Genomic DNA, 18,931 nt, shown 5'->3' with positions numbered 1-18,931 from the left:
GACTTGGGAACAGGAGCTGAATCTGTAATCTGATTGGGACAGGCAACATCTGGTAAAGAACTACCCCTACTAATGCAGGACCTCCTCTTTTTAGCAAAATTTTATAATCTTAAATCACATTTGAGAGGTTAAATGCTCTGGCCTGGGACCACATTATCAGACAGAATCAGGACTTGAACCTAGGGCTAGTTCAGGAGCCAACTATCCACTATCTCAAAGATGACTTTATAGATAATTCATTTTATTAAGTGCCTATTAGTCAAAACAAAGGGAAGTTTGGTCTACTGAAAAAGGTGTTAGCCTTGAAGTCAGGAAGATCTGGATTCAAGTTGTCTCATAAATATATGTGTGTGTGTGTGTGCATTCACAGGCACATACACACACATATTGCTGCCACCAAACCTAACAGCTCTTTACCACCAGGACTTCCTCCTTATCTACCAATGGATATTATCCATCAGTTCCATCAACTTATATTAAGAATATATATCTAAGTATTAAACAAGAAAAGTACAGTTGCATGGTCATAGTTTATGATTAAAATGTCATCACCACATGAAATGAAGTCCCAATGACAAGGAACCAAAAGTGGCCATCAAAGTTTAATGAGTTAAAGAGGCTAGAACTACAGAAAAAGCTCAAGGATCTACTTAGTTACATTTTCATGTGATTTAACCACACAAATATCTAATGCTCTTCAAGATACACACTTGAATTATTTGGATATATTTTTAAACCTACTGCCTCATCGAAAAAGAGTAACAAAAATAAGAAAAAATTTTAAAGCTATCTATACAATATACTAATTTTGAGCAATCATTTTCAGGCAGGAAATAAGGTGCTATTTTCAGGAAGAAAAACCTGATCCTGAAACCTGAATTCTAGTTCCTATGCTACCACTATTTCAGTTGTCAATTTGATATGCTATCCTGGGCAGGTCATTTAACTTTATTAGGTCTCAATTTCCTCATATACAAAATGAAAAAGTGGATTAGATAAAGTCACTTATCTCTGCTTCAATTAATATTTCAGAACTACATATTGTTATCTGACATTATTTTACTATTTATATATGGTTTAATTGTTTCAAATTACAGGAAGTTTGTCTCAAACATAAGATCTGCTCCCCATAGGATAAATGAAAAAGCCCAAATGAGAAAAGTAATTTAGCAATAAAGTAAAGTTCTTTGTTAAATACAGAATATATGTAAAAATAACATTTTTAAAAAGATAACTTCCCTCTTTCTTAAATAGAATATCAAATCCATCACAACTTCTCCATTTACAATTTACTATTTCAGACACTCAACACACTTCTTATATGTACTACTGCAACAGCTTCCTAATTGTTGGTTTTTGGGCGTTTTTGCTTGTCTCCCTTCCATTCACTCTATCCTCCATACAACAGCTAAAGTGATTTTCCTAAAATATAGAAATGACCATACTACTCTTTCTACACCAATTCCACTGGGCCCTTATCTTGATGATTTACACACACACACACACACACACACACACACACACACACACACGTAAATAATCTACTATTTGACATTTTAAACCCTTTATAACCTGCGTCCAACCTAAGTTTCCTTTCTTTATAAGATTTATACTTTATAAGATCATTATTCCCTTTTATAAACAATATGATCCAGCCAAACTGACATTACTATTCCTTACACGCAATCCATCTACCACTTCCAACATCTATGCACTATCCTATGTACCACTCCTCATATGCACCTGAGAATCCTTAGTTTTCTTCAAAGTTCAGTTCAAGTTATATGAAGCCTTTACTGATTCCCTATAACTACTAATATGATTGTAAAAAGTTTAATTTTCATATATTTATATATGTACATGTCTCTCCTAAAAGAATAAGACCAATAAAAATAAAGAGGGCTTAATTTTCTTGTCTTTATATATCCTCAGTACCTAGCATATAGTATGCAGCATGTAGCAGGAGCCTGCTGAATGAAATATTATTAATTTTTTAATTTAAGTGCAGGCATTTACAACAGCCTCTTAGTTATTGCTGCACAATGGTTACTCAAATGTCTATTATTTCCAGTCAAGTATCCATAACTGAGAATATATTAAAATAAGAGAATCTAAAGGGGCACAAGGAGAGAGACTTAGAAGGAAATCCTTTTCTTTTCTCTACACCTTTCCTTTAAAATGGGACAAATGTACCACATCTATCCACAGAAGTTGATTTCACTGCAGGCAAATGAACAGTTTGAAAATCCAACTACCACAGGGTTAGATTTCACCTTTTCAAGCCTCAGTGTTTCCCAAGTCAGTGATTTCAAATGCACCTTTAGTGGACAGAGGCCACAAATAAACAATTTTTTAAAAGCAAGACTGAAGTATGGAAATCTAGAGTTATGGAATACAAATTCTTAAGCCCACAAACACATAATAAGCGCATGAAAGGCATTAAATGCTTACAAATTAAGCAATTAAAAACATCTATGAATCTATATGAATGCTATTTCAAAATTGTTTCTGGACAAAAAAACAAGGAACAACTTTAGACAAATAGAGAAATAACCATCTCCTAATGTCAGTAAGGAAAAAATTAATATCAATGCCAATACTTCCCAAACTGATTTACAGATTTAATGTAATAAATAACCAAAATAAAACAAAAAACATAGGCATAAAGTTCTCAAAAAAAAAAAAAAAAAAAAAAAAGAGGGAAAGAATATCAAAAATTACAAAGTAAAAAAGGGTATAATAGGATTTGCACCAACTTCATTTGTAGTTCAATAAAGTAATCATAAAAACTTTCTGGAACTGGAGAGAAAGAGAGACAGAGAGACCCAGAGAGATACAGAGAAAGAGAGAGATAAAGGGGGAAAGGAAAGGGAGGGAGGGAGAGGGAGAGGAGAGAGAGAGAGGGAGAGGAAAGAGAGAGAGGGAGAGGAGAGAGAGAGAGAGAGGGAGAGAGAGGGAGAGAGAGAGAGAGGGAGAGAGAGAGAGAGAGAGAGAGAGAGAGAGAGAGAGGAGAGGGAGAGGGAGAGGGAGAGGGAGAGGGAGAGGGAGAGGGAGAGGGAGAGGGAGAGGGAGAGGGAGAGGGAGAGGGAGAGGGAGAGGGAGAGGGAGAGGGAGAGGGAGAGGGAGAGGGAGAGGGAGAGAGGGAGAGGGAGAGGGAGAGGGAGAGGGAGAGGGAGAGGGAGAGAGGGAGAGGGAGAGGGAGAGGGGAGAGGAGAGAGAGAGAGAGAGGGAGAGAGAGAGAGAGGGAGAGAGAGAGAGAGGGAGAGAGAGAGAGAGGGAGAGAGAGAGAGAGAGAGAGAGAGAGAGAGAGAGAGAGAGAGAGAGAGAGAGAGAGAGAGAGAGAGAGAGAGAGAGAGAGAGAGAAGGGACGGGGAAAGAGGGAGAAAAAATAAATAATAGAAGAAAACAGAGTCCAACAATAGAACCTGATACAAATGAGGCAAAAAGTCCGTCTAAGGAACATCGGGAAATATAAATTTAGTGAAAACTGCTGAGAAGTAAGAGAAAAAATAATTGAGTCTGTATCTCATACAACTAGAGTAAATACACTAAAAATACACATCATTTAAAAATTGGGGAGAAAGAAAACTATTTATCTCCAACAAAGAGGAACCTTTTGTATCAAATAGAGGAAATTATTGCAGACCAAAGCTGATGAGTTTAACTAAACAAAGATAAAAGGAGTTTGCATAATAAAGCATTAATCTCTAAAAATAAAAACAAAAGGGAGAAAAACATGTGCAGCTAAAATAATCTATCACATAAAAAGTTCTGACACAATGTAAAGAAAACTGGCTCTTATCTATTATAGTAATACACACACCCTCAATGGAGAAATGGTCAAAGTATAACAAAAGAAAACACAACTATGAATTATATTGTACTTTAGTTGTTGGGATATACTGCTATTATACACCAATGTGTCTATCTAAATATCTTCCTCCATGTTTTGTAACAAAAATTTTCACTCTTGTTCCTCAAGATCACTGGTTGAAGTGGAACAGTTTGCAACATTTCTGGTTCCCCATTGTCACTTCCAGATTCTACTTCTACAGTCATTATTCAATAATCTTTCCTTTTTTCAGATCCATTCAAATCTACCATTCCAATCAAAATTCTGCTATCTGTTGTCTGGCTTATAGGATGCACTCCTCTTCTTTCTACAATGAAGTCATTGACTGGCAGGGTAGGATGGAGAGAGGGTAGATGTTTGCTGACTGAAAATATGCATATATATAATTTTTTAAAAACATAAATCTTGACCGAGCAAAAATTCAGTAAGCTGCTTATCAATGTATTATCACCCCTTCAAATTCTTGAACAGTAGCAAAATTATCTATTTCAAAATGATAAATTTTTTTAAATCTCAATGATTTTTCTTAAGTCTAAATCCTCCATTTACTGTGTCATTTATGGTCGAAAAAAGAACACATTAGTTTCCTTCTGGTCACTAAAAGCTGTGATCTTTGTTCTGATACATGTAAAAAATACGCTGTTCTGATTGTACTTCCTATGTTTATCTGAAAGTGCTCAGTAATTAAGATCTATTTAAAAAATAAACGACTGACTTTATAGTCAATTCTCTTTTTATGTTGTGTTGTGTACATGAAAAAAATTTTTTTTATCTTTATCTAAGTTCAAAATGAATAAAAAAACTAACTTTGACAAAAGAAATGCTTTACCCCTTACCAGTTTCCTCAACTTTGACATTAACAAGGAATGTGATTTTTAATAATTGCCAAACATATCACACTTTACTACCATATTACCAAATAACCCAAATTGTCCAATTTGTGATAATGGCTAAACATTTAATGTTATAGATCTTATAAAGAAAAGATAAAATGTTCCTTAATTCACAGAATTAAAGACTTGTAGATGAAAAGGGTTTGACATCTTTTAAGACAGTTATAAAATCATAGATTTAGAAATGGAAGAGACCTTAGAAGCCATTCATTTCGACTCCTTTATTTTACAAGTAACTGACTTGCCCACAAATTCATATAGGAAGTTGTAAAGCAAAAATGATGTTTTAGCTTTTTGAAAATAAGGAAATTAAGATCAAAAAGTAAAGTGACTTAACCAAGGTAAATATATAAATGATAGGATCTATGACTTGGAACAATTCCCAAATTCCCTGTCTGGTATTCTCTAAACTACACATTGAGAAGACTGAAACATACAAATAGGTCTGTGTAATTAAAAAAAAAAAAAATTAAGTCAGACTAGTGGAACTATTCTCCACTATAAGCAAATTATGTATCTCTGCTTCAGAATGCTTGTTCTAATAGACTTGATGCATTCCCCTCCTCCCCATCTCAAGTGAAATTTTAGTTCAGTCTTATATATCTAGATCTAAGGAATTAAATCTCTTACCAATGATTAGTAGTTAGTGTGTCAAAGGCTCACAGTCTTGCTAACCATTAACCATACCAGTCCTCCACTCCTTTTGAATCATTCAGCTTAATAAAATCATTCATCTAAGAGTTTCCAATTTTATTGGGATTATTGAAAATAGCATTGAAAATGCCTAAAGTCAGAAAATAGAATGTTTTGTGTAAAGATAAACAAGGTCACTATCAATGAATCAAAGAGTAGTGGTGGAGTGTAACACAACTGAAAAGAGTAAGAGGATGCTGATTTATAAAGGGTTTTCAGCCCCAAACAGTATTGTTTGGGGAGCCAGTAGAGACTATCAAGTAGTAGGAGGTAAGGGAAAGATATGACATGGTTGGGCCTGTGCTTTAGAACAGTTGAAAAGAGGATGGACTGATTTGTAGCAGGCCAACACAAAAACAGGCTCTTGCAATTACCAGGCATTTAATGTTAAAATGTAACAGTATCAGAGGGAAGCTTTGGGGAGGGAGGGAGGTGTCAAGATGAGGAAAGATAAAACTGACAGACCTTGACAATACATTAGATGAGGTAAGAGAGAAGAGTTGAGAATGACACCTAGGTTACAAGCTTGGAAGACTGTGAAGATGGTGGTACCTTCCACAGTAATGAGGTTGAAAGGGGGGCAATTTTGGGTATAAAGATGACAAGATCAGTTTTGGAGTTTAAGACGCTTAACAGTCATCTACTTAGAGAAATCTAATAGGAAGCTAGAGATTTAAAGTCAGCAGAGAAGTTATGTCTGGAAAGGGAATCAATCAGAAAAGAGGGACAATAATAAGATCAACAAGTTTAAATGGTACAGAAGGAGAAGAAGACCCAGAATTGAGACACCTAATAAGCAAAGAAACTCTTAACTTGATAGTTTTACAACTAGAGCTAATTTGCTACTCCTAAGTCAACCTGGTAGAACACTGCTTCTGGGGCCTCATATTCATAATGAGGACAGACTTACTGTGGTCACCCAATTATGAATTTTAAGGCCTCCAGTATCTTAGAATCCCAGGGCCTTATCACCACCTCTGTGTCCCCAGTAGCAGGAATTACAGACATGTACAATCACTCCCAGAAAAGCTCTACTGTAACATTCAAGACATAATGTTTTTAAAACATACTTCTTTTAAAACCCACAATTTGGAAATTCATTCATTAGATCCTATTTTATGATGTACAATATACTAAATTTTGTTATTCAAGTATTTCATAGAAATTAATACAAGGAATTCAAACCATATAGTAAATTTTGTTTTTACAACAGGTATCTTTTTTAATCATGGCAATTATTTCATAAAAATTAAGCAATTGGGACTGTTTCCATAAGGAGGATCTGTTACCAAGACCTGCCTACCGAATTGAAAGCAGTATAATTTAGGTTATCCTTTTTAGTTCCACTTAGCAAATTCAATTTTACTTTACACCCCACTAATACCATTCTTTATAATTTCAGTCTTATAAATAATTTCCTTAAACCTGATAAGTTTTTTTCAGAGGCCTCATTTTACTATCAATGATGACTCAATTTCTCTGAGTTTTGATTGCACAAAGGAAATTGTATTTTTACTTTAGCATTTTGGACTATGAGAGGGAAAAGGATGGGAATACTCTAGGAAGTCAAGCAATTTCCACAAATGGAAAAAACCTTAGAAGCCATTTTAATCCAGCTCATACATGAACTTTAATACATACCTAACACGTGATCATTCAAGCTTTTAAAGATTTTTAATGAGAAGTCTTTTCCTTACAAATGCAAATGTCTATTTGTAACTCCCATTCATTGTTCCAAGTTCTACCTTCTGTGATCATGAAATATAAATCTGATCTTTCTTCTACATGATAAAACTTGAAATATTTATTAATAGTATGTCCTTAATAAGTCTTATCTTTTCCAGGCTAAACATTCCCAATTACTTTAATGATAATATAATTTTACTATTTTGGCTTCCCACTCCTAGATACTCTGATTTAATCAATGTCTTCTCCCAAATGAAAATATCTAGAACTGAATACAATCTGAATACTGAACAGAGATTTACCTCAACAAGTACAATAAAACTATTCCCTTCCTAGTCTAAAGTTCAAAGCTGCACTACTTTTCTAGGCTACCATCTTTTTCTCTTCCTTTAGTTATATATATTTCAGCAACTAAACTGCAGCAACAATAAGGAAATAACCTTTTTTGTGTGTGTATACACCATTCTGAAACTCCAACACACCATTTTGAAATTAAAAAAAAAAAAAAAAAACCCAATATTTAAGTGCTCAAGTTAAAAAAAAAACCGTATTAGCTACTATGTTTCTATTTAACTCATGTAAATAATAGTGTTAGTAGTAAAATTCCAAATAAGCAGGGGTTTATCATGTGAAACCGTTAAATTATGTAGCAGCTTCTCAGCCCAGTCCAAAGGGACAGATCTGTTAAACTTCCCCCACCCCCACCCCCCAAAAATTGAACTACACTATACTCAGCAGGATAAGGGGTGTGTGTGTGTGTGTGTGTACACACAGAGATAAAAATAAAGTAAAAAAATTAGAAAATTCAAATTATTTTTACTGATTATGTATAGGTGAATATTTTTCAGTCAATGGGAAGAATTATTTATGACAAAACTGTTATGTTTGAATAAATCAAAATAGAAATATTCTCAACAAAGGCAATGTATTTAAAATAAAGAATAACAGATTGTGGAAAATGTATGGCAAATGAGATTAAAAAACATGACATCTTAAACACATTTAACAAAAATGGGAATTCCTAATCAGTTACAGATGAAGTCAATTAACAATTTTCATGTAAGGAAAACACACCATGAACTAACTTTATTTGAGAAAGTACTAAAAATTAACAAGAGATGAAAATTTAAAAATTATTTTAAAGTACACATCTATCTAACTAGCAAAAACAACCAAAAACAATGCAAATATACTTACCTTCATTGCTAGCCGAACTGACAACTTATGGGATCTTTTTGGAGAGTACTCTGGCAGAATTTAGTAAATTGCAAAAACAATCATAACTCTAACCTGATAATTCCATTACTAGCAATACATCATGAATTATTATCAAAAATAAAAAGAATTATCTCCAAGATTTTCAAGGCTGCATCATATAATCATAAAAAAATTGGAAGCAACCTAAACATTCAACAGTAAAATTATAGTTAAAATATTGTGGTTCAGTAAGGTAATGGAAAAGTATAATGCAGAAACTGAAAAATATGAGAAAAACAAAAAGATCTTAGAAGTTATTTTAAGAAATAGAAAAATACCAACACTAACATAATAATGAAAGAATCACGAATCAATGGACAAAAAAAATTTTTAACAGAGATTTGGGGAGTGACTCATTTCATGCATGAAATTATTATGTAAATTAGTTATTAAGGAGCTTAGTTTTTTGATATTAAACTTTCTAAGACTATCTTTGCTTTTAGAAAAACCATGACACTTAACTCTGAATCCGTTAAGATGAATATTGACATGAAAATACTAAAAATTATAAATGCATTCAGTTAAGCTTCAAAATGTAAATGTATAGCTTTAAATCCATTCCTATTTGATGTTGTTAGCCCATTACTACAGTCTATGGACATCCTTTTAGATACTGATTATTCTATCAATCGACATCTACTCTCCTCAGCTTTCTTTAACCTAAAATTGGAATTAGAAAGCAAAGTGAAAATGTATAGGTCCTAGCCAAAAAAAAAAAAAAGAAAAACAAAATTCCAAATTTAAAAAACAAGAAAGGTAATCACCAAAGACCCGAGTTCCTTTGCTAAAGAGAAATTAATTGTTAATTTGGTAGGAATACACAAATATTAAGGAATGTGTCAGAATTACACAAGATCAAATAAAAAGAGGAAATAAAGATTCGAATATAATACTAAAAAGTAAAGACACAAAACTAGGAATAAATTATATTAGAAATCTGAGCATTAAACTTACAGTGAGGGAAAGTAGACTTTACAAAATTGGTTTATGTTACTTGTAGACTCTCAGAAAACCAAACATAGTAGAAAAAGTTTTAACACAACTGAAATAGACAATAATTAATTCTTCTAAATTAAATTATTAATCCTTTTTAAGATGATCTCAGACATTAACCAAAGTTAATATTTTAGTTATTTTACCCTGTAATTGTACTTTACTATGTGGGGCAAGAGAGAGAATTCAAGGAAAAGCTTGACCCTTTCTTTAGAGATTATGATGTGCCAGGAATAAATCCAAGGTCAAAAAAATTAGTCTAGCAGCAAGGCTTTCTTTTGGGAGAGGTGTCCTTAAACCTGGATCCTTTTGTAGGAAAAAGTCCCCTCAAGACCAAAGATGACATATATAACATGGTCAGTTGTTTTTTTTTTAAACATACATTGAACCCCTCCGTGCAAGCTAAAAATGGTCTTCTTAACTATTCTCAAACACAACATTCCATCTCCTGCTTCTATGCCTTTCTTTCCAAGGACAATCTCCCATTCCTGTAATAAATGCCATCCTCTCCTTGTAGAATCTCTTATTTCATTCAAAGCTTAGATGCCAACTCCTGGATGAGAGCTTTCCCAAGCAAAATTATCTTGCATTTATTTTGTTTATACCATGTATGCAGTTCTTATGTAGGTACGTGTTGTTTCCTTGGTAAAATGTAAGCTCCCTGAGGTCAGGGGCTCCTTTAATTATTTCTTTGTATCCTGAATACCTAGCATTGTTCCCCAGAACACACTAAGTAGTTGCTAAAATGCTTAATAAAATATTAAAATCAAAAGTAAAGTTGGGGCAGAGATAATTACAAGATAAACTACAATTACCCATGTTCCAATTTTACATATTACAAATTTTTTTTTAATATCAAGATCCAGCTAAATGTAAAATGAAAGATCTGAGACCAGATAGCTCAGCTGAGCAAAATAAACTACTAATATTTACAATAGTTATCATTGCTTTCTTCCTAACTTTATTCTTTCTTCTAAAAAGAAAGGGATGGGAAAACCAAAAGAAAAAACCTTGTAAAAAGAGATAGATTCAAAAAAGTAGTAAATCTAATAATCAGAGCTACATATGTTAATAGGAACAAATATGTTCTTAAAACATGAAGGACAGCACAACAGATCAAAAAGCAAAACTAACCATTTGGTGTTTACAAGAAATACAAATAAAAGACTTAAAAGAATTCAAATGGAAGGTCAACTGAAGTCTTTACCTTTACTAAAAATGATCATGTTTTTAATTTAAAAGCTTTGCACAAATAAAATCAATTTAACAAACAAAAAAACCCTAAAAATTTCTTTAGAAAACTAGAAGGTTGATAATAATACAGCCAAAAGTGTTGTATATATGCTTTGCAGATAATACAATAAAAATTGAAACCAATAAAGGAAACTTGAAAATAAAGATTAATGAATTGACAAAATTCCAAAAACTACAAAACAAATTAATAATCCCAAACAAGAACTACTACTCTTGAAAATCAAAGAAATACAATTGAACACAGAAAGAATATGGAAATGATAAATCTAAGATTTATAATTTTTTTAAAAGGTCCATCAAACATACAAACCATTTGCTTTCTGATCAAAAAGTAAAGGAGAATAAGGAGATCTTCTGTGGGTCACTACCAACCCCCCCAAACAAACAAATATATTACCAAATCTACACAATTAGTGATATTGCCAAACTTCCAAGGGGATTTACTCTGTAGAAAGACAATTTTTCATTTTTAATTAAAAAGCTTTGCACAAATAAAATCAATTTAACAGACAAAAAAAAAAAACCCAAACTAAAAATTCCTTTAGAAAAGCAAAAAGTAAATGATAAAAAGTAGAAATGAAAGGTCCTTAACAAAGTAGTAAAATAATTTATTCTGGTTAAAAACAAAAATACCTCACTGGAACAAAGTAGATAAATAAGAACCATGGCAAACGAACAAAGTAGGTCACTGTTCAATAAATTCAAGAGTCTAATCTAATAAATCCAAGAAGGGCTTGCAAATTAACAAGAACTAAAATAAACTGGCAAGCAGTTAAGCAGCAATTAAGTTTTTATGAACATTTTATACCATATTTCAAAATAATTTCCAAGGGGATATGTGAACTTTAAAAAAATCACAAAAGCAAAAATAGAATAGAAAGAAATCTTTCTTTTCTATAGTTAAAAAGAAAATACATAACCATGATATAGGATAAAGGACAATTCTTAAATGTGAAATTTTAAAAGCTTTAAACAACATCAATTTAACTCAGTAAAACTGAGTTAAAAATGTTTTATTAAAATTTAACTCAGAAACTCAGTAAAACTTACATGAAAAGATGCATAATGCAACTAGGCATAACTAAAGAGTATATATACAATATATACTAAACTAAAAAACATCCAAACTTAGATCAAATAAGTCTGAGTAATGATGAAACATACTTCCTCCTTTCAGTTGAAAAATGCTACAACCACAGATGCATAATGAAGCAGATGCTTTCAGACCTAGGTCTATGTGTCAATTTGCTTTGCTCACTACTATCTTTGTTAAAGAAATGTGGGGACTGGGATTGAAGGAAGAGTTCTAGGTAAGTGTCAGTGATTCTAAAAACCATTATAGCTTTCTTAGAAGAAAATTATTATATTATAGGTTTCCTATCACAAGCCATAAATTTAATTAAACTAAACAAGACCATAAAATAATAATACATTTTGTCCAATTATCATTATTGTGTAAGTACATCCTCACAACCCTGGGTTATACTATATTATAAAAGTGCTATTATCACCATATTACAGATAAGGAAACTAAGGCAGAGATCAAAGGTCTTGCCCAGTTACTAAGTGTCTAAGGCCAAATTTGAACTCTTGCAATTTGATTTTCCTAGCCCTATTTACTATGCACGTAGCTGCTTCTAAACACCCTCTAAAACACAATATTATAGTTGCAAATTCCTATAAAACCCAAATGTCTGGTCATGCATTTTAAGTATTGAACCAAATACTCCCTTGAATAATTTTTTTTTTTAATTCTGCTTCTTCTGCTCTCTCTCTGGATGCAGATGGTTCTCTCCATTACAAATTTATTGGAATTGGCCTGAATAACCTCTCAATATAATTTTAAAAGACAGAATCATGAGAAGATCATATATTAGAGCCCATTGTAAATACCTATGTAATGTCTTTAATGGGAAGACCATTTGGTTTTGAATTCTGATTAAATTCAAATTCAATAGATTACCTCTCCTACAACTTTCATGCCAATTTTTCTTTAGGAAGATATCCAACACTTCCTTCACAAATCTTTTATCAAACACTTCCCAGAAAGTTAATGTTGATTGCTAGCATTCATACATTCTTCATATCTTGCTTAATGGGATGAGTCAATTCATTTAAATTTTTATTTTAACTTTTAACAAATGAGCCAAGTAGTAAATCTAAGTTTCTTTCTTTTATGCCTTTAACAGAAAATATTAGGAAGAAAAAAATTCTACCATTCAGAGAACCCTTATATTCCCTTCAAGGCTCAGCTATGGTGCCATTACCTCCTCAACTAAAAAGTGTTTTTTCATTTAATTCAAATATTCCTAGATCTCTTTGTTCTTTCCTATAGTTCCCTATCCACATTAGAGTATTTGGATATACATGCTGTATCTTGGCATCTCTATTTCCCCAAAATATAAGCAAAGAGCTAATTCTTTTATCTCTTTTAAATCTTCAGCCAATAACATCTCAGTACCAAATAGTCTTAAGGAATTGCCTGGTGCACTAAAGATTAAGTGACCATACCAAAGTCATCAAAGATTAAGTGTCAAAGGACTTGCCTAATAAGCACTCTAAAATACTTATCTTAGAATACAAGCAAAAAGAAAAACTTTTTAACCTCCTTTCTTGGACGCATATTAGGTCCCGTTAAAACATTTCATTCAAACACTCCTCCTATCCTTATTCATTTATGTAAAAGTTCACAGGCCAAAATAATGGAAAAAAATCTAAATTTTAAAATGTTTTTCCTTGGTTTAATTCAACAAAGTTATCCTATACACTATTTCTATACTTTTTCCTCATCATTGCCATGAAATAGCATCACTGCTATGATAACATCAAAGCATGGCTAAATCTTAAAGATTATCTAAACCTATCTACAAGACTGCTCTCATTTGTTCAAATGTAGTACTTTAACTGCTATACACTACCCAAAGAAATTAAAACAAGAAATTATTATTATACAAATTATTACATTACAAACAATATTACCATATGTTGGCATTGGCTTTATTAAATTCTTCTAAACCATAAATAAAAATTTGTTTTGAATTTTTTTCCCTTAGATTCGATAAGCATCTGCAATCTCAATATAACTAACAGTTTCTATAGTTAATTCCTGAGAGGAACTTTTCTGATGTCTCTTTCTATTTTAAGATTTACAAAAGGCTTTTCTTACAACAACCTTGTGAGATGACAGTACAAATATTTTATTTTACAGATATGTAAATTGAAGCTTTTCTATTGTCACCTTAGTGCAGACATCAATAAATGTTAGACATTTTTCAAGATTCATCTATTAAAAACTTCTAGCTGTAGTTCTGCCACTAAAAAGCTGTGCATATTACCTACTCAACTTCAATTTCTTTTAAAGACTTGATCGTAAAACCAAGGTCATTGCCACTGCTATTACTAGTATATAACAATCCTTTTCAAAATATAGTTTTTAAATTTGGATTAATAATGCTTTCTATAATAAAAATTTCACTCCTTTACTTTCCCCCCCAAGTATATAAGGCTGAATGTGACTCTCTTCACATATCTACCTCTCCAAAGTCTCATTGACACAACACTTTTCCAGAAATGGTTCCAACACCACACACACACACACACACACACACACACACACACACACACACACACACACACAATATTTCTGCAAAGAACATTTGATCAAGTCAGAAAACAAGGGTTTGAATCTATATACAATGTAACCTAAAATAAGCCACAATTTCTTTGGGTCTCAATATAGTCAATCAGTGCAAGATGACAATGATGCAATGGAAAGAGTGCTAGATTTGTAGTCAGAAGAATTGAGTTCAAATTCCTGTACTGCCACTCACTACTTCTGTGATCATAGGCAAGATACTTTGGTTCTCTAAACATCAGTTTTTTCAACTACAAAAATGAACACCTGATGACCTTTGAGTACTAAATTTATGATTCTATTATGAAAATGATCTTGTTTTTGACTTGCACATAATCTTTAGTTACTTTAGTTCGGGTAATTTAAACAAATCTGTATAATGAATGGGTTACATTAGCTAATTTTTAAGATAAACAAATCCTACAAGTTTATAAATGCCTTTCCAAGGCTACAAATAAGTTTTAGAAGTTTCATTTACAAATATCCATACATACGGCAATCTCAGGAAGAAACTATATCACAATGTCTGATCATGAGTAAATACCTTGTCAAGAAAGTACATAACGCATAATCTAAATTCTTCCCTTTTGGCTTCAGAGTTGGTATGATGAGATAAGTCTTAATCATCAAACTTTGAAACTAGAGTCACCAAGCAATACAATTATGGAAGCAAATTGAGATTGACTTTTTTTTTTAATTTCTCTCCCTAAACAAATGTACTTAGTAATGAAATAGTTTAATAAATTATCTCTAGAAATCTTGTGTCTAAAATGTATAGAATTTTTTCTTCCCCAAGGCAATAAAAGAAAAATGGCCTCCAACACAATTCAGTCCTCTAAAACAATCGAAAGAAAAGCCCCAAAAGGTATTTTACATTCCCCCCCCAAATGATACTAGTACAAGACCCTAATCTTGAGGTAATGATCATAAAACCACAGGTACCAAATCACTAAGTTATCTAATCCTTTTTCATTAAGAGAAGTGTGAAGAATTTAAGTGAAGTAGATAAAAGTATCCAAGGAGAGCTAGAATAACAAGAAAACAAATGGTGATGAACAAAGATTACAATTCCTCTACTTCATTAGTTAGCACTGACAGAAAAAAAATGTTTCTGGAAGTTCATATTTTAAAGTAAATATCTTCATCCATCCTGGTGAAGTAAAAAAAGAAATTTCCTTAAATTCCAGTTTCTGTAAAAAATGACCCAAATTAAAATCCTCAACACATTGAAAATTCTTGTCAAAAGAAACAAAATATATATTTAGAGAATATTGAGAATAACTTATTTTATTTCCTCCTAAATATGGCTCTTATTTCTCTAATAAAAACACAGGAAAATAAGGAATCAAATACACAGATCAAAGAGAAATATCCATTTCTATTTGAAAGTATTAAACCATTTGTCATATATTTCTTTCCCTCTTGGGCAAAACTTTATCACTTTAAAGCCCAAATATACATTTTCGACAAAAACTTCAAACTATGGTCATCAATATCTTTATTCCTTATATTACTGGTTTCACACACACAAAAAAAAAGAAAAACTGAAAAATCACAAGGCTCTATAAAGTTAACACAATTCATTCTAAGATCTATGATCCATTGTACCTACATGTAAGTAGGGAGTTCTACTCTAAAGCTACAACCATTCAACCACAAGAATGTTGCTACTTTGCTTTAGTCGAAGGATAACCTGAACCTCAAAAGAAATAGATCTATTCTCTTCTTTTGGAGTATTTCCTCCCCAGCCTTTTCTATGGATGCCAGGACTACATCTTTTTCATTTTCTAAATATAGTTATGGGACTATTTGCTCCCTCAGGAGCAAAATCCTTCCCAAGCAGATCTCAGCTCTTAACCCTCTCTCCTCAAACAACCACTGGAAGGAATAAGCACTTCCCAAAGTCCCGCTTCCTCTTCCATTCCCCAGACCTCCAGGGTTTCCAACGCCCCAGTCTTGCGCAATATCCGTAGGAGCAACAGCAGCCACCGGCCACCTCCCACCGCCTCCTCCCAGGACGGGAAATAATTCTAGAGGGGTCATTGTCCAGGGGGAAAAAAGGGGGGGGAGGGATAGTAAATAGAAGCATGTTGTCTTTATTAACTCTCCTCCTCTAGATATAACCTCACAGAACTAATCTACCTGCAGACAACTTCAGGTCTTCCCTCCCCTTAGCATATCTTCTTCAATCGGTTCAGAAAAGGGAGGGGGAAGGGAGAGGTTCGATGGAAAGGGAGGGGAAATAAAGGGGAGGAAGAGTGAGGAAGGTTATCTCCCAGTTCAGGCCTCCAGCCCAGAGTACCATCGCCTCCGCCCCATCAGAACTATTGTTCCCAAGTTCCCAACCCCCACCCCGGATGGGAAGTGATATTCACATCCCCTCCATTGCCTTCAACAAAAAATCCCCTAGGAAAAAGCTTCCTTCAGCATTACTTCCCCTCCCCATATATTCACATCCCCTAAATTGCCTACAACAAAATCCCCTAGGAAAAAGCTTCCTTCACTTTACTTCCCTTGCATAACACACACCCTAGTTAACACATACTCTCAAGTGTGGACTCGGGGGATAAACTGGAAATTATTGTATACAGAACATGCTATCTCTCAAGGATATGTCTTCTCCAAACGTGGGGGGGGGAAACCCGAGAATCCAGGTATGGTCAAGTCCTTCCCCTCAATAACCACCAAGAGCTTGAAAGACACCTAGGAGTTGGATGCGTCCTACAAACCAATTTCACCCATTTGTCTCTTTTCACCCCTAATCTTCCTCTACCTCAGTAACGCCAGGATCGGAGGGAAAGGGCCAACCAGCACCCACTCCCTTGACCCTTGCAGACAGTAAAGGAAAAGCCTATGCTGGCAGAGGAAGGGGTATTTCAAGGCAGGAGAAAAGGTGCCAAAGCCATTCACCCTCCACTTACCCAGTCCCCCGTCTTGAGCCTCAGGGTGTCCGAGGCGGGGGTAGTGTGGGGAACAATAGGTGGTCTACAAGACTGAGGGGGTGAAAATGGGGGAAGAAACACCACACAGCCACAGCCACTCCCGTTCCATGAGAGGGGGCTGGGAGAGGGACAAGAGCTCGGGGCGGCGGCTGCCCCACCCCCCGAGAGGCAGGCCCCCCCCACGCCGGCAGGTTGGCGTCTGCCCCATCGCCCCTGGCTTTCTTTCACACCCCCTCCTCAGGCCGGGCACCCCCACAAAGCGATCCCCGGCAGGGTGGGGACAGTGCGGAGCAGAACTCACCATGAAGTCCCGGGCGAAGTTGTCTTCCCCATTGTGGTCCGGACTCTTCATGGCCTGGACCCTCTGGATGAATTTCCTCAGGATCTCCACTTGTTCCATCGCCTCGCGTCCTCCCGGCGGCTGCGGCCGCTGGCCCCCCCGCCGCCGCCCGCCCGCCCGGCGCAGAGCGCGCTCCGTCTTCCCCAGGTCGCTCTCCCTTCCCTTCCCCCCCCTCTCTGCCCGACCACCGCCTGCCCCAGCAGCCCCTCCCGCCCACCCGCTCTCCCGCCAAGCCCGGCCGGCAGCGGCAGGGGCGGCACCGGTTTCCAGCTCACACCCGCACAATTTCCAGGAGCTGTACAAGGGGGAGCAGCGCAGCTCCTCAGAACCAACCCCAGCCCCAAGCTGGTTCCATCCTCCTTCTCCGCCCTCCTCCGCCTCCGCCAGAGACGCCGCCGCCGCCGCCCCCGGGACGCGGCTCCCCTAGATTGCCCAGCCCCCTCCGCCCCGTACAGCCGACCTCTTTCCCCAGGCGCGCGTCCCCGCCGCCGCCCCGACGCGACGCGCGGCCCCGCGACCGCAGCCCCGCCCCAAACGGAACTCCCTGTCAATCTTACCGGCCCTTCTTTTCTCTTCCAATCGCCGATGTAAGTCACGCCCCGCTCCCAATCCTTCGGACTCCAACTGGCTGGAAGAGGCGTCGGTTGACTGGTGGAGCGATCATTGCTCTCCTTCCGGACCCGGGGTTCCCACCCCCTCATTATCCTAATGGTGAATTGGCTAGCCAGAAGATTTGTTCTCCGAAGTAAAATAGGCCTCCTTCTGCGGGTATAAGAGTTTTTTCTGATCTATTAGGGCTCTGTCTTTATGAGGCCCAGTAGGACCTTAACTGTGACGAGAAAATCTTATTCCCGATACTGAGAAAGAGTGCATTTCCGAAACTGTTTAAGGTTCCTCTTACCTCACTCCCTCATTACTAAGCTGGAACTACAATTCCCTGCTTGCAACGTTCGCGGCGGGAGGGGGAGCCGAAGCCTAGGGACCTCGTAATTGTGAGGAAGCTTGGAAGAAGTAGGGCTTGCTGGGAATTGTGGTTCTTGTGGCTCTGTCAAAATTTGCATTCCCCAAACAGCAGTCAGATATTTAGCAGCCATCGGATCTTGTGTTTCTTGGTGCACGGTTCTTGACGGGATAGTTAGATGAAGGTAGCTCCCCTCAATCACTCCATTAAAAAGATGATCCTACTCCCTAGATTTATTTGGGGAATGGGTCGACTTTGGATATAGACAGTAACCACAGCAGTGCATTGAATCATAGGATATAAAAGATTTAAGTACTTGAACAGATATTTGAAATCAACTATTAATCCATTTATAAAGTTTTAAAATGTGCAAAAAGGTTTTCCTCACCAAAACTCTGAGACGGTTTTATTCTCAGTTTAGAGAT

The 18,931-nt window shown here is 35.6% G+C and overlaps 1 protein-coding gene across 8 annotated transcripts in view; it reads right to left on the bottom strand.

Moving 5' to 3' along the window:
• Positions 1–17,694, bottom strand: part of PTPN12 (protein tyrosine phosphatase non-receptor type 12) — a 76,272-nt gene extending 58,578 nt beyond the window's left edge. For 2 of the 8 annotated variants that reach the window (XM_074268468.1, XM_074268469.1), the window contains exon 1: positions 17,507–17,694. In XM_074268468.1, coding sequence (XP_074124569.1) covers positions 17,507–17,605 — 99 coding nt within the window. In that variant the 5' untranslated portion in view covers positions 17,606–17,694. Of the gene's footprint in view, positions 1–17,184; positions 17,322–17,506 lie in introns of those variants that run through there. The other 6 variants (XM_074268465.1, XM_074268467.1, XM_074268464.1 and 3 more) reach the window with 4 other exon arrangements.
• Positions 17,695–18,931: the final 1,237 nt, after the last annotated feature.

The sequence above is a fragment of the Sminthopsis crassicaudata genome, chromosome 5, assembly GCF_048593235.1.
Source record: "Sminthopsis crassicaudata isolate SCR6 chromosome 5, ASM4859323v1, whole genome shotgun sequence".
In the NCBI taxonomy this organism is placed as follows: domain Eukaryota; kingdom Metazoa; phylum Chordata; class Mammalia; order Dasyuromorphia; family Dasyuridae; genus Sminthopsis; species Sminthopsis crassicaudata.
Note: the sequence above shows the minus strand (reverse complement) of the source record. Positions and strands in the feature narration are given on the sequence as shown.